At 40.9% G+C, this 14,991-nt stretch overlaps 1 protein-coding gene across 2 annotated transcripts in view; it reads left to right on the top strand.

Annotated features, from left to right (window-relative positions):
- si:ch211-278j3.3 (E3 ubiquitin-protein ligase RNF19A) overlaps positions 1–14,991 on the top strand; it is a 139,481-nt gene that overhangs the window by 69,924 nt on the left and 54,566 nt on the right. For both annotated transcript variants that reach the window (XM_039749483.1, XM_039749482.1), the window contains exon 2: positions 3,281–4,060. In XM_039749483.1, coding sequence (XP_039605417.1) covers positions 3,528–4,060 — 533 coding nt within the window. In that variant the 5' untranslated portion in view covers positions 3,281–3,527. The remainder of the gene's footprint in view (positions 1–3,280; positions 4,061–14,991) is intronic.

The raw sequence follows: 14,991 nt of genomic DNA, 5'->3' as shown, positions 1-14,991 counted from the left end.
CACATGTGTTCTCTAGAGCTTAGCCAGAGTGACAACTGGGTTCTTCATCACCTCTCTTATCAAGGTTCTCTTTCCATGATTGCTCAGTTTGGCCAGGCAGCCAGCTTTAAGAACTATATCACGGTTGTTCCAAACTTCTCTTGGCGGTCACTATGCTCTTGGGAGTCTTCAGTGCTGCAGAAATGTTCTTGTAATGTTTCACAGGTCTTTCTCTTAAGCTCTGCAGGCAGTTCCTTGGAGCACATGGCTTGGTTTTTGCTCAGCTGTAGACCTTCTATGTACAGGTGTTGCCTTTTCCAATAAATTGAGTTGACCGCAGGTGGGCTCCAAACAAGGCGTAGAAACATCTCAATGATGACCAATAAATGAGACGCATCTGAGCCAACGTTCAACTGCCACCATAAAGGGCCTGAACATTGGGGTCAAGGTGCTATTTCAGTTTTTATTTTTAGACTAGGGGGCTCTGTGCGCTCGCCAACCCCCTAGTGAACACTAAGTGCTAGCCACTTTACTGATCTGCTGCTCACTTATGGGGAAGCGGATGTACAATTTAAAGAGATTGTTATTTTCATATGCATAATAGAGCTAACTATTTTACATTACAGCGAGCAATTAACCATAGTAAAAAGTAGTAAAATGTAATAATTCAAAGAAAATTATGTTTCATGTTGCGTTAGAGGTATTTGTTGCGTTATACGATTTTGTTTTGTTTGGCTTTCAAATTAACATGCAAATTATTTTTAGACCTACACTTTTACTGTTAAACTTCAGTAAAAACAATATTTAGAGTTAACTTTTTGTCAATATCGCATTGAATTTTGATTCCGTGTTTGGACTTAGATCGTGACAACGCAAACGCATAACTGCCCGTGAGTGAATATCGTTTCTTTCTCTCTAATAAATAAACCGACTTTTTCGAATGTTTGGCCCTGTGATTTGTTAATTGTCATAGCAAAAGCTATTCTAACAGGAAACTGTAAACATTTTGATACGAATGGCATATCAAGATCACCTTTGGTGTCTAATGTTATCCACGGAAGATGTACTACATTACCTTTCTTGTTGCCTGTTAAAATTGTCAGAATTGTTGAACCAATTTTGAATAAAACTAATCTTGTCCTATTGCATAGCCCATCACTCAGACATAAATTACACAATAACATTACGATACATCCTTCTTTCAACAGTAATTTGGCCGGTGGAAGACCAGATAGTGTTAACGACGTAGATATTCAATGGGATATTATAAGTTAATGTTTTCATCTTCTGCACCATCACCACCAACTGTTTCACTGTAGTCTATTGATGCACACTTAAACAATTTGCCATGTAATCGATCAACAATTTTTGTGTTCATTTGTTTGACTTTGTTTTTTGGTGCTAGAATTGCCCGTGTACTCATTCCTTCTGTTGATAACCCTTTGGGCTGAAATTCTTCAAGAAGTTTTGGACATAATAAATCTTATTTTATTGGGAACTTAATGTGAGGAAAACGTAAACATTTGTAAGAGCTGAGAGCGCAGGAACTGAGTCTGACAAAAGCATTTACACAAATGAGAGGTGAGAGGATCATGGGCGTGGGCCGTTAACCGGAAATGGTTGAGAGGAGGGCGGGACTTGAAAAAATCTCTTGGCAATAGTCTTGTCTCGTCTGAAGATCTTCTTTTATAATAGAGAGATATGCCTTTTCTGAAGAAGAGACAAAGACATCAGAAGAGAACCGAGGGACGTCAATGTGTGACTGTTTCCATCTGATCATCAGCAAAGCATCTCATGAACAACTGCGAGTGCTAGATCACAAGCCACCCTGTGACATTCATCCTTGTCATCTTTACTTTTTTGTAAGCTTTTTCTAAAGACTATATGTATTCAGACTTTACTATCAGTCCTTTTTTCGATTATTCTTTGTTCCAGTGGTATTATTATTATTCTTGTAATAAATACCATGCTGCTATTAACTTTCTTTGCTTTGTCTTAATGTCTAGAGTGATTGAAGTAATAAGTTAGATTTCTTTGAACACCTGGTGTAGCTGGAGGTTTGCCAAACGCTCCATGCTGCAAGGTTTATTAAGGCTGAGGGTGTGAGTTCCACCCAATAATAGGTAACAGTATGTAAAGTAAGGCATTCTTGGCTGATAAATGGCCTATAGTCAAGAGTGCTGAGCTTTTGTATGTTTAAATGTATTCTTGCAGACCAAAAGTAATATTTAGGTCTGAGATATCATTAAAACATCTTATGTTGTTTGTGCTGATAATAAGCGAGTCTCTTGAAGTGCTGAGAGAGTGACAGGCTGTGTTAATCCTAAGGCATTTGTGTGGTTTAAAGTGCTAGAGGTTAACCAGCTGTGTGTGTCATTCATAGGGTGTTGTTGAGGTCCTGTGTGAATGTGTATATCTATGTAGTGTGTGTTAATCTTAAGGTACGACAGTAGACCAACCTAATAAAGAACCTGATGAGTACACTGACCCCTAGGTAAAAGGTAAGTAGAGGGAAATACCACAATACTACAGGCAACATTGCCTTATTCCCAGATTAGCAGAACGTCAAAGTGATGCTCGTCTTTCTGGAAGTTTCTCCCATCTCAACACAGGTTCTTTAGAGCTCATCAGAGTGACCACTGGGTTCTTCATCACCTCTCTTACCAAGGTCCTCCTCTCATGATTGCTCAGTTTGGCCAAGCAGCTAGCTTTAAGAACTATGCTCCAAACTTCTCGTGAAGGTCACTGTACTCTTAGGAGTCTACACTGCTGTAGAAATGTTTTTGTAGCCTTCCACAGGTCTGTCTCTTAAGCTCTGCAGGCAGTTCCTCAAAGCACATGGCTTGGTTTTTTCTCAACTGTAGACCGTCTGTGTACAGGTGTTGCCTTTCCTAATCGGCTCCAATCAATTGAATTGACCACAGGTGAGCTCCAAACAATGCAAATGATGTCCAGTAGAATGGGATGCACCTGAGCCAATGTTCTAGTGTCACCATAAAGGGTCTGAACATTGGGGGTCAAGGTGCTAATTCTGTTTTTATTCTTAGAAATTTACAACAATTCCTAAAATCCTGTCTTCACTTTGTCATTCTGGGGTATGGAGTGCTGTTCGATGAGGGAAAAATGAACTACAGCAGGACTGAATACTCCCTCGAGGCCCCTGTGTGTCCAAGCATCAGATTGGTTTGACGTGCCTTCCTTGTGAAACTCAGTTTAGCAGATTTTGGGTTTTTTGTTCTGTCCTCTTCCATTTGTTGAACCCACTGCTGTGTTTCTTTACCATTTCTGTTTTTTCTTTCAGGGGTTCTCCGCGGAGAGAGATGAATGTGGCCGCCACTCATTTACCATGTGTTTGGGTCACCTCTTTCCTCGAGCTTCTCCCTCTGCTGTGTTAGCCCCATCTAGGATGCCTCATTTCCGAGGCTGTGGTCCTAACACCTCTGATGTCGCATAGTTGGCCCAACAGCGTCGACACATCAATCTGTCCAGCTTTGCCGCTGCTGCCACCGGTGTGCTGATGCCAAATCTGCCCCTTGAAATTCTGCCCTATGATGAAGAGGCCCAAGCAGCACCCCCATCTCAGTTTCCTGAGCTTCTTCAGCAGGAAGTCCAAATCCACCCCCAAGCTGGAAAGATCGCTGGCCCCAGAAGAGCGAGGGCCCAACAAAGTTCGGGATGAGATCAGTCTCACCCTTACGCCCAGTGAACATGACGTCAGCGATCTCGGGCAAGTGGATGCTAGGAGGACGGGGCTTTCTTCTGCCTCCTCCAGTCATGAGCAGCTCTTGGACCAACTGGAGTGCCCATTGTGCCTTCTTTGCCAACCTCGGTGCCACTTTCCTGAGCTCTCTTCTTGCCCTCACCGTTCCTGCTCAGACTGCCTGCGCCAGTACCTGCGAATTGAGATCACCGAAAGCCGAGTGTGCATCGCTTGTCCTCAGTGCCCGGAAATTCTGGCCCCGCTGGACGTCCAGACCATTCTGGAGGATGAAACCCTGCTGGAGCGGTACGAGGAGTACCAGCTGCGGAGGTTTCTGGCATCAGATCCAGATACGCGATGGTGCCCAGCACCTGACTGCAGGTGAGTGGCAATGTTTGTCTTACCATCTGTCCTTTTGTTATAAATGAGCTGCAATTTCATTGAGAGTCAAACTTTAAACACAGTTGTAAGGTGCTATATAAAGCAACACAAGATAATGAGTCCTAGTGTGCTGCCAGCTGGGGCACAAACAGGTTGAGGTAAGCCCACTTGGAGTACAAAAAAGACAGCAATGTCACATTGGCTCAGTCCACTTCTGCACACCATTAATTCATATAAGCAAACTGATCATTGCAGAGAACCTTCACTTGCTGAAGTGCGAAAAGGTCTGCAGAATTGTGGACATGGTCTGAATGAAAGCAGAGGCCCGATTGGGGCTCAGTCCTCCCACGACTGCGGCTTCACCTCTCATAATAAAGGAGCGCTGGGGCCTCCAGCAGGCTGGCCGGCCTTCTCGCTGTGGTGTCAGTTAACATAAGGAAAGCGCAAGGAGAAATGTGCCAAGATCTCCACAAATCCCAGGAGAGAATCGAAGCCAGTGCCAATTATTCAGGGCCTGCCCTATGCTTTTAGGAAATGAAATGAGGAGAAGAAAAAAGGAATTAGCCGAGTAGAGAGAGTGGAGCTGACGGCAAAGCGCTGAACGCCCTTGTCACCCTTGGGGGGGGCACAGTGAGTGTGTAATCTGCAGTTAAATACAAAAAATGAAAGATTTCTTCAATTCACCTTTTACAGCAGTCAGAATAAGGTCATCTTTAAAATGTCTGGCCATTCTGCCATTTCATTAGCCATGCTTGCTATTCAAGATTATGGATGTTCAGTATAGAAATGTCATAGATGTGAAGAAGACAGATGGATTTGAAAGACACTGAATAAAACAATCTGATACAAGATTATTATATAACAGACAGTCAAAGACAGATAGATAGACATAGATATAGAGAGAGACATATATGAAAGACACCATATAATAGATAGACATGAAAGGCACTATATAATAGATGTATTGATAGATATTCAAGACAGTATGCAGTATAGATATGAATGGCACTATATAACAAATAGATAGATAAGAAAGGCATTATATAGCAGATAGATAGATAAGAAAGGCACTATATAGCAGATAGATAGAGAATTAGATAGAAAAGAAGGACACTCTATAGCAGATAGATAGATAGATAGATAGATAGATAGAGTGATCTATCTATCTATCTATCTATATAGCAGATCTATCTATCTATCTATCTATCTATCTATCTATCTATCTATCTGCTATATAGTGCCTTTCTTATCTATCTATCTATCTATCTATCTATCTATCTATCTATCTATCTATCTATCTATCTATCTATCTATTGTATGGTGTATGGTGCCTTTCACTCTATCTATTTAATAGAGATAGATAGATAGATAGATAGATAGATAGAAATGAAAGGCACTATATACCATAGACAGATTTGAAAGGCTCTATGTAATAGATGTATAGATAGATAAGAAAGGCACTATTTAACAGATAGATAGATAGATAGATAGATAGATAGATAGATAGATAGATAGATAGATAAGAAAGGCACTATATAACAGACAGATAGATAGATTGATAGATAGAGTATGAACAGATGGTTTATCACACTCATTAACACTGATATTATGAATCCCATACCAAATAGCACATAAAAGAGACCTATGGTTTTTGTGTTGCACTGCACACGTTAATGCTGAGGTCTACGCTGGTGACTTAGATTTTTCTTGATGGGTAGCAGAGCAAGAATTCCTAAAATCATGTTTTTGCTTTTTCATTATGGGGTACTGAGTGTTGTTTGATGGGGGATAAAATGTTTTAAGCAAGTTTAGCACAAGGCTGCAACCTAAGAAACTGTGAAACGTGAAGACATCTGAAAATTTTCTGAATCCACTGTATGCATTAAAAAAGAAGTGCATCCCTAACATTGACTAACTTGAGAAATGCCACTTTAACAAATCCCAGTTCTGTTAAAGCTCACCTGACCGTAACCCTTTGCTTCACACCCATCTGAAAAGTGTCCTGAGTTTGCACATCTTTTTAATGTGATGCCTGGCCTCATCAGGTGATTTCTGAGCATTAAGAGTAAATAACATCATAAGCCCCTGTCCTTTTGTTGCCCCCTTCGTAGACCCTGAGTACTTGTGATGGGACCCAGTTTGAGGTCCTGCCCCTTTTTCTGTCTCAGATCTGACTGAGTACCCCACATTTCAAGGCCCGGTGCTCAGACGCTTTCAGCTGTAATGGCTGTGCCCTTGTTATCCAGCAGAACCTGAGAGACTGGCATCATGGGAGCCCTCAGCTGAGTCATCATGGCGCTGCTTCCTTCAGTGTTGTCATCTTGCAGTTAGAGGAGCCCTTGGGTCAGCATTTGGCTCAAATGTCTTTTAATCAATGTATGGCAATCTCTGTCGTGAATAATGAGTATTATTTAAAGGTAATTTTTATAGCTTTCTTTAAGAGGGCAAGTTCAGCACACTGAGTTGGCAAACAAATGCCAAGCCAGTGGTTTATTTTTTCATTTGCTTTTTGAAAGGTGGAGTGGATTCTGCGAGTATTCAGACGCCGTGACTTTCTGCACTCTTTATTGTCTGGTAGATTTCATTTTAAGTGGATGCGTTTGACGTTTTGTGCCCATCAGTCTGCACTCAGTTACCCAAGTGACAAAGTAACAAGGTGTTTTCAGAATTTATTAAAAATCCCAAACTGAAATCTGTCACTCCTTGAAGTGTTGAGACCCCCATTCAGTAATTCTCTCATCCGCTTTGTGTTGTATAGATTTGCAGGGTGGTGCTGGAGCCCATCCCAGCTAGCTTAGGGTGCAAGGCAGGGACAAACCCTGGACAGGGTGCCAGTGCATCGCAGGGAGATCACACACACATACACACACAGACACAGAGTCTTACAGAGACCCCAACCACCTATGCTGGGGCCAATTTAGTAACTCCACTCCACCTAACCTGCATTTCTTTGGACTGTGGGAGGAAACCGGAGCACCCGGAGGAAACCCACTTAGATACGGAGAGAACATGCAAACCCCAAGCTGGGAGGACCCTTGATGTGAACCCTAAGGCAGCAGTTCTACCACTGTGACACTGTGCTGACCACCCTCGAATAAAAAGTTTTTTTGGCAGCAATTAAAACTGCAAGCCATTTCTACAAGCTTTGTACCCCTTCCTGGCAGATCCTCTCAAGTGCCATTAGATTGGATGGGGGGGGGAGAGTTGGTCTCTCCACAGATGTTCTGTTCAAAGGGGTCACGTCTGGGCTTTGGCTGGAGCACTCATGGACGCTCAGAGACTTGCCCTTGAAGCCACTCCATTGTTGTCTTGGCGCTATGGTTTGCCCGTTGCCCCAGACTGAGGTGGTGTGCACCACGCAGCAGGTTTTCTTCAAGGACCTTTCTGGATTTGGCTGCATTCATCCCCTCAGTTCTGATCTGCCTTCATGTCCTTGCACCCTGTGGCTGAGAAGCACCTCCAAGACGTTTCCTTTAGCGCACTTCACCCAGTGTCATGCAGTGAGGTTCATGGCTGGTGAGGCGCTGACTCCTTCAGAATCAGATTTACAAGTATATGAACCCAAAAGGATGGCTTATTGACTATTCAATTGGCAGCCAGCATGCACGTTGACTACTGGTTATGTTTCAAATATATACAGTGGGTATAGAAAAGAACCCCCTTTGAAATATTCCCATTTTTTTGCTTTACAGCCTTAAATGAAAACACACAAATCAATATTTTTTCCAGCTTTACTTACTTAATGCAATCTCTAACATCCAAGTGAAAGATATCACAGCTAGAGTTCAGAAAAATTTTAAAAATCAAAACCAAGAAATCCTGAGATTAATAAAGGACCTCCCCATGTCAATGTCATTTTGTTGACCCCCATTGTGCTTTAATGGCAGCCTCAAGTCTGTTGATTCTTCTCTACCAGCTTTGCCCACCTAGATTAGTCATATTTGCCCCCCACTCTTCTTTACAGTTGAACTCTTCAAGTTCGGTCACATTGGGTGGTGATGTTGGTGGTCTGCTATCTTCAGATCTTTCCACAGATTTTCAGTGTGATTCAGGTCTGGACTCTGACTGGCCACACCAGGACATTCACTTTTTTCTCCTTCAGCCACCGTGTGGTCAATTTTGCTGTGTGCTTCATGTTGTTGTCATGTTGAAAGGTGAACATTCTGCTCATCTTCCACTTTCTGGCAGAGGGTAGCAGGTTTTCCTCCAGAATTTGATGGTATTTTGCCCCATCCATTTTTCCTTCTACCCTAACTAGAGCCCCAGGCCCCCCACAACAGGATGCTGCCTCCTCCGTACTTTACTGTAGGTATGGTGTGTTGTGGATGGTGAGCTGCATTGGTGGACCGTTTGGTATTGAGGCCAAATAGTTTGAGTTTGGTCTCATCTGACCATAAGACCTTTTTTCCACTTGGCATCAGGATCTTCAAGGTGCATTTTGGGAAAGCTGAAATGAGCCTTAATGTGGCCTTTCTTGAGAAGTGGCTTTTACCTTGCGACCCTCCCGAACAAGCCACAATTGTGGAGCGCGTGTCAAACTGTTGTCACCTGCACACCATTAATGACCAGTCTTTGCCATCAAATCCTGTAACTCCTTCAAAGTGACCATTGGCCTTCTGGTAGCCTCTCTTACCAGTTTCCTCCTTGCTCTTCCATCCAGTTTGGAGGATCCAGAGAGGGTCCTAGTAGTACCAGACACTTCTTTATGATGGACTTTACTGAGCTCCTTGAGATTAATAAAGCCTTTGAGATGTTTTTGTCTCCATCTCCTGCCTTATGTCTGTCCACAATTCTATCCCTGAGATCTTCTGAAAGTGACTGGCCACCCCTAGTCAGTTGTTTGCTGTCAGTTGCACCACTAAGCAAGAGGATGAATGGACCAGGAACAGCTTCACTGATCACACTCATTACAACTGAGCACAGGTGGGAGAAAGCCAGTAACCGCAATGGGAATGGTGGGCACTGATACCTGAGTGAGTTTAGGAGGGGGGGGGTCCTTTATTAATCTCAGGATTTCTTGTTTTTTATTTTTTAAATTCCTCTGAACTGTAGCTGTGATATCTTTCACTTGGATGTTAGAGATTGCATTGAGTAAGTAAAGCTGGAAAAAATATTAGTTTGTGTGTTTTCATTTAAGGCTGTAAAGCAAAAAACTGGGAATATTTCAAAGGGGGGATTCTTTTCTATACCCACTGTATATATATATATATATATATATATATACAGTGGAACCTCGATTCACGACCATAATTCGTTCCAGAACTTTGGTCGTGAACCGAAGTTGTCGTGAACGAAGCAGTTTCCCCATAGGATTGTATGTAAATACAATTAATCCGTTCCAGACTGTACAAACTGTATGTAAATATGTAAAAATATTTAAAGATTAAGCACAAATATAGTTAATTACACCATAGAATCCACAGTGTAATAGTAAACTAATGTAAAAACATTGAATAACACTGACACAAAACACCCAGGCTCCTGATCAGCTACAGGAGCTGGCTGCTCACGCGCTCTCTCTGTGTGTATGGCGCACAAACACACACACACACACACCTATCCGTCCCCCCAATCCCTTCCCTATCAGCTGCCCGGCTCTCTAATCTCTCTGTAGCTCGCGCAGCATTTTTTTTAAAATGACTTTTAAGCACAGCAGAAAAAATTCGGCGCTTGCAAAACCAACTCACAAGCAAACAAAAAAGTGAGATTGCAGGAGATCACGCTATTAAACCTAAAGCCTGATCGCTGTAAACAATGTTTTTAAAATGACTTTTAAGCACAGCAGAAAAAAACATCGCACAAATCCGAACTTCATTTAAAAACCAACTCGCAAGCAACCAAAAAAGTAACATTGCAACAAATCACACGATGAAGTCCTCCATGTAAACAATTTTTAATGAGTTTTAAGCACAAGGAAAAAAGCGAACATTTGAAAAAGAGAAATGTAACATCGCACCTAATCGCGCTATGAAAAACTCCATCTGTAAACCTTTCATGAGTTTTAAGCACAAGGAAAAAAGCGAACATTTGAAAAAGAGAAAAATAACATTGCAACAAATCGCATTATGAACTAAAAAATTACTTTTGAAAAATCCGTAATACAAAAACCACCAAGAAAACTAACCTTGCATGAAACGAGTTCTGGCATGAAGTGTTTTCCTTCAGGTGTTTTCTCTCTTGTGATTTCTTGGGTTTCTGGTGCTTTTAGCTGTTTAGCTGGTGGGAGTGAAAGCCTCATGCAGCCATTCCAAAAAGAAAGTCCTTGTGACCCTCCACATTACTGGCAGTCTGGCTTTGTTTACATTGTGCTGCTCCGATTGGTAAATGAGTAAACTGGTAAACATTTTTTCCACCTTTTGTAATTTCTTTCTTTACTTCGATTTCAATTTTCTTCAAAACTTTCTTCTGACCACTCTCCACTTGCTTAGAAGCCATAGTTAACTGCAAAAGCACACGAAATACTGTAGAGCACAAAGAGAGTGCACGTCTTATTGAAAACAATGAACAAGGGCGGCTTTGCTTAAATGAAAAAGCATGGCCGCTCTCTTTCTCTCTCAGGCTGCCTGTGGGGGGAGGGAGATGTTTTCCTTGCACTACAGATAGGCAGGCAAACACGTGCAGCAATCTCCTCCTCCCCCTTCCCAGCAGGCACGTGCTCGCTCGCCCTTTCTCTCTCTCTCTTTCTCTCGCTCTTTCAGCTCAGCTTGCAGGCAGGCAAGGGAACCTGGCTTGTTCGTATACCGAGTGTGTGGTTGTGAACCGAGGCAAAAGTTTGGCGATCTTTTTGGTCGTGAACCGAGTTGTATGTGAACCGGGACGTTCGTGAACCGAGGTTCCACTGTATATATATATATACAGTGGTGTGAAAAACTATTTGCCCCCTTCCTGATTTCTTATTCTTTTGCATGTTTGTCACACAAAATGTTTCTGATCATCAAACACATTTAACCATTAGTCAAATATAACACAAGTAAACACAAAATGCAGTTTTAAATGATGGTTTTATTATTTAGGGAAAAAAAAAATCCAAACCTACATGGCCCTGTGTGAAAAAGTAATTGCCCCTGAACCAAATAACTGGTTGGGCCACCCTTAGCAGCAATAACTGCAATCAAGCGTTTGCGATAACTTGCAATGAGTCTTTTACAGCGCTCTGGAGGAATTTTGGCCCACTCATCTTTGCAGAATTGTTGTAATTCAGCTTTATTTGAGGGTTTTCTAGCATGAACCGCCTTTTTAAGGTCATGCCATAGCATCTCAATTGGATTCAGGTCAGGACTTTGACTAGGCCACTCCAAAGTCTTCATTTTGTTTTCTTCAGCCATTCAGAGGTGGATTTGCTGGTGTGTTTTGGGTCATTGTCCTGTTGCAGCACCCAAGATCGCTTCAGCTTGAGTTGACGAACAGATGGCCGGACATTCTCCTTCAGGATTTTTGGTAGACAGTAGAATTCATGGTTCCATCTATCACAGCAAGCCTTCCAGGTCCTGAAGCAGCAAAACAACCCCAGACCATCACACTACCACCACCATATTTTACTGTTGGTATGATGTTCTTTTTCTGAAATGCTGTGTTCCTTTTCGCCAGATGTAGGGACATTTGCCTTCCAAAAGTTCAACTTTTGTCTCATCAGTCCACAAGGTATTTTCCCAAAGTCTTGGCAATCATTGAGATGTTTCTTAGCAAAATTGAGACGAGACCTAATGTTCTTTTGCTTAACAGTGGTTTGGTCTTGGAAATCTGCCATGCAGGCCGTTTTGCCCAGTCTCTTTCTTATGGTGGAGTCGTGAACACTGACCTTAATTGAGGCAAGTGAGGCCTGCAGTTCTTTAGACGTTGTCCTGGGGTCTTTGTGACCTCTCGGATGAGTCGTCTCTGCGCTCTTGGGGTAATTTTGGTGGCCGGCTACTCCTGGGAAGGTTCACCACTGTTCCATGTTTTTGCCATTTGTGGATAATGGCTCTCACTGTGGTTAGCTGGAGTCCCAAAGCTTTAGAAATGGCTTTATAACCTTTACCAGACTGATAGATCTCAATGACTTCTGTTCTCATTTGTTCCTGAATTTCTTTGGATCTTGGCATGATGTCTAGCTTTTGAGGTGCTTTTGGTCTACTTCTCTGTGTCAGGCAGCTCCTATTGAAGTGATTTCTTGATTGAAACAGGTGTGGCAGTAATCAGGCCTGGGGTGGCTACGGAAATTGAACTCAGGTGTGATACACCACAGTTAGGTGATTTTTGAACAAGGGGCAATTACTTTTCACACAGGGCCATGTAGGTTTGGATTTTTTCTCCTAAATAATAAAAACCATCATTTAAAAACTGCATTTTGTGTTTACTTGTGTTATATTTGACTAATGGTTAAATGTGTTTGATGATCAGAAACATTTTGTGTGACAAACATGCAAAAGAATAAGAAATCAGGAAGGGGCAAATAGTTTTCACACCACTGTACTGTATATATATATATATATATATATATATATATATATGTACAGTATAAATATCAGCACTCTTTACACACACAGGTAAGTTCATATTTAGATAAGAAAGAACATTACATTTATAACGGCGAGAGAGAGCGGAGAGAGCGCATTTGTTTTAAATGTACTGTTGTAATTCCATAATTCAAACTCATTCAATACAAATGAAAGTATAGAGTGGAGTACAAAGAAAACAGATTTCAATTTTGACCTTAATTGAAATCTTTAGTTGTTTTTAAAAGCTTTTAATTTTGATTATTTATTCAATTTTAGTACAGACTGTTCAACAAAAGAATAACAAGAAAAACAAAAGAATATTTTTTATTAAGGTCACAATTTAGTTTTTAAATACTGGATTGTTTTTTTTTTTCTTAGTTTGATCCCATTTTTTATAAAACTGAAAACCGTTTATGGTCTTACCTTTATTTGTAAATGAAGTCCATGCGCTTATCCTTCTCCACGAAAATCTCCGTCACTTTCATGTAAAAGTCCTCCTTATTCTCCTTTAGTTTTAAAAATCTTAAATCTTCCATTTTGTCAGTCAGTCGGAACAAAAAATAAAAATAAATGGAGCGCTGAAGTGCACTTATTGGCGCCCTGAGCCTCTGCATGGAAGGAGAGCGGCAACGAGTGACGTGCGGTGAGGTTCATGGCTGGTGACTCCTTCAGACTCCGATTTACAAATCTATGAACCCCAAAGAGTAGCTTATTGACTATTCATTTGGCAGCCAGCGTGCACATTGACTACTGGTCAGAGGGGACTGGGCAGTCTAATGGTCTGGAATCCCTGCAGATTTGATTTTTTTCTCCAGCCGTCTGTAGTTTTTTTTTGTTTTTTCTGTCCCCCCTGGCCATTGGACCTTACTCTTATTCTATGTTAATTAATGTTGACTTATTTTATTTTCTTACTGTGTCTTTTATTTTTCTATTCTTCATTATGTAAAGCACTTTGAGCTACTGTTTGTATGAGGATGTGCTATATAAATAAATGTTGTTGGTTATGTTTCATATCTCATCAGCATTCTTTACACACACATAGGCAGGTAAGGTGCATATCTGGCTAAGAAAGAATGTTACATTTATAGCGGCGAGAGAGTGGAGAGAGTGCGTTGGCTCCTCACCCTCCATGTGTTCTAAAATTGCCGTTGCAATTCCACAGTTCATACTCATACAATACCAGGAGTGGACTGGGTCTCAAAAGCGGCCCGGGCATCCTTCTACGAGTGAGGTGATGAGGTCTGCCCGTTATTCATTGTAATTTTCTTAAAATTTGTGATGAGTACGCGGCTCGCTACTTACTATGAGCCTATGATATGAACTCTATCTAAACTGTTGCCAAACTTAATCTGTATGCTGTTGTTTAGACACACCTTCAAATTTGACAACATGCTTAGAAGTAAAATTTAATGAAAATAAAAATTTAGTAACACGGCTTATACGTTATTAGAGTACATGTCAAATGTCAATGTCATGTCCAAGTGCCAGTACCCTAGTAGGCAAGTAGCTGCTCATTTACAATGGAATAAATGATAACCGAGGTTATAATGAAAAACTCCCATGATTGAAATGTTCCATTAACTTAACGATAAAGTACTGTATAAATGTTCTGTCCTAATATGAAAAAATCCTATCCTGTGCTTTATAACTTTATTTCGTCATACTAATAATCAGAGCTGAAAACCACACATTATCACTCATGCCGACGACCAGAGAACAATAAAATGCATAATACATATTCTAAACTAATTATTACTACCGAAGAATTTAAATACTAGATATGAGATAAAATAAATTGCAAAAATGTATATGCTAACTGAAATCTAGCGGTATCGAAACAGAAGTCGGCAATAGGCAGTTTTGACCACATGTTTCGCTGCTACGTTGTGTACTGACAACTGAAACAACTTGATGACGTAATACGGTATATTACATAGGGCTCCATAAATCGCAGTACCGGACAGATAATGTTTAGTACTTTAGAAAATTATTTTTAATGTCAAACAGTAACCAGTACATAAAATTTATTTCATGAAACGGCCAGCCCATGACCAGACCAGAGTCTGCGGCCCACCGGGCATTCCCCCAATATGCTAATGGCCAGTCCACCTCTGTTCAATACAAATGAAAGTATAGAGTGATGTACAAAAAAAAACGGATGTCAATTTTGACCTTAGTTTAAATATTTAGTTGTTTTTAAAAGCTTTTAATTCTGACTACTTAGTCAATTTTAATACAGACTGTTCAACAACAGGATAGCAAGAAAAACAAAAGAATATTTTATTTAAAGTCAAATTTTTTTTTTTTTTTTTAGTCTGATCCCATTTATTTTTTATAAAACTGAAAACCGTTTATAGTCTTAACCTTTTTTTGTAAATGAAGTCCATGCGCCTATCCTTCTCCACGAAAATCTCTGTCACTTTCTTGTCAAAGTCCTCCTTATTTTCCTTTAGT

This window comes from Polypterus senegalus, chromosome 3 (assembly GCF_016835505.1).
Source record: "Polypterus senegalus isolate Bchr_013 chromosome 3, ASM1683550v1, whole genome shotgun sequence".
In the NCBI taxonomy this organism is placed as follows: Eukaryota; Metazoa; Chordata; class Cladistia; order Polypteriformes; family Polypteridae; genus Polypterus; species Polypterus senegalus.
Note: the sequence above shows the minus strand (reverse complement) of the source record. Positions and strands in the feature narration are given on the sequence as shown.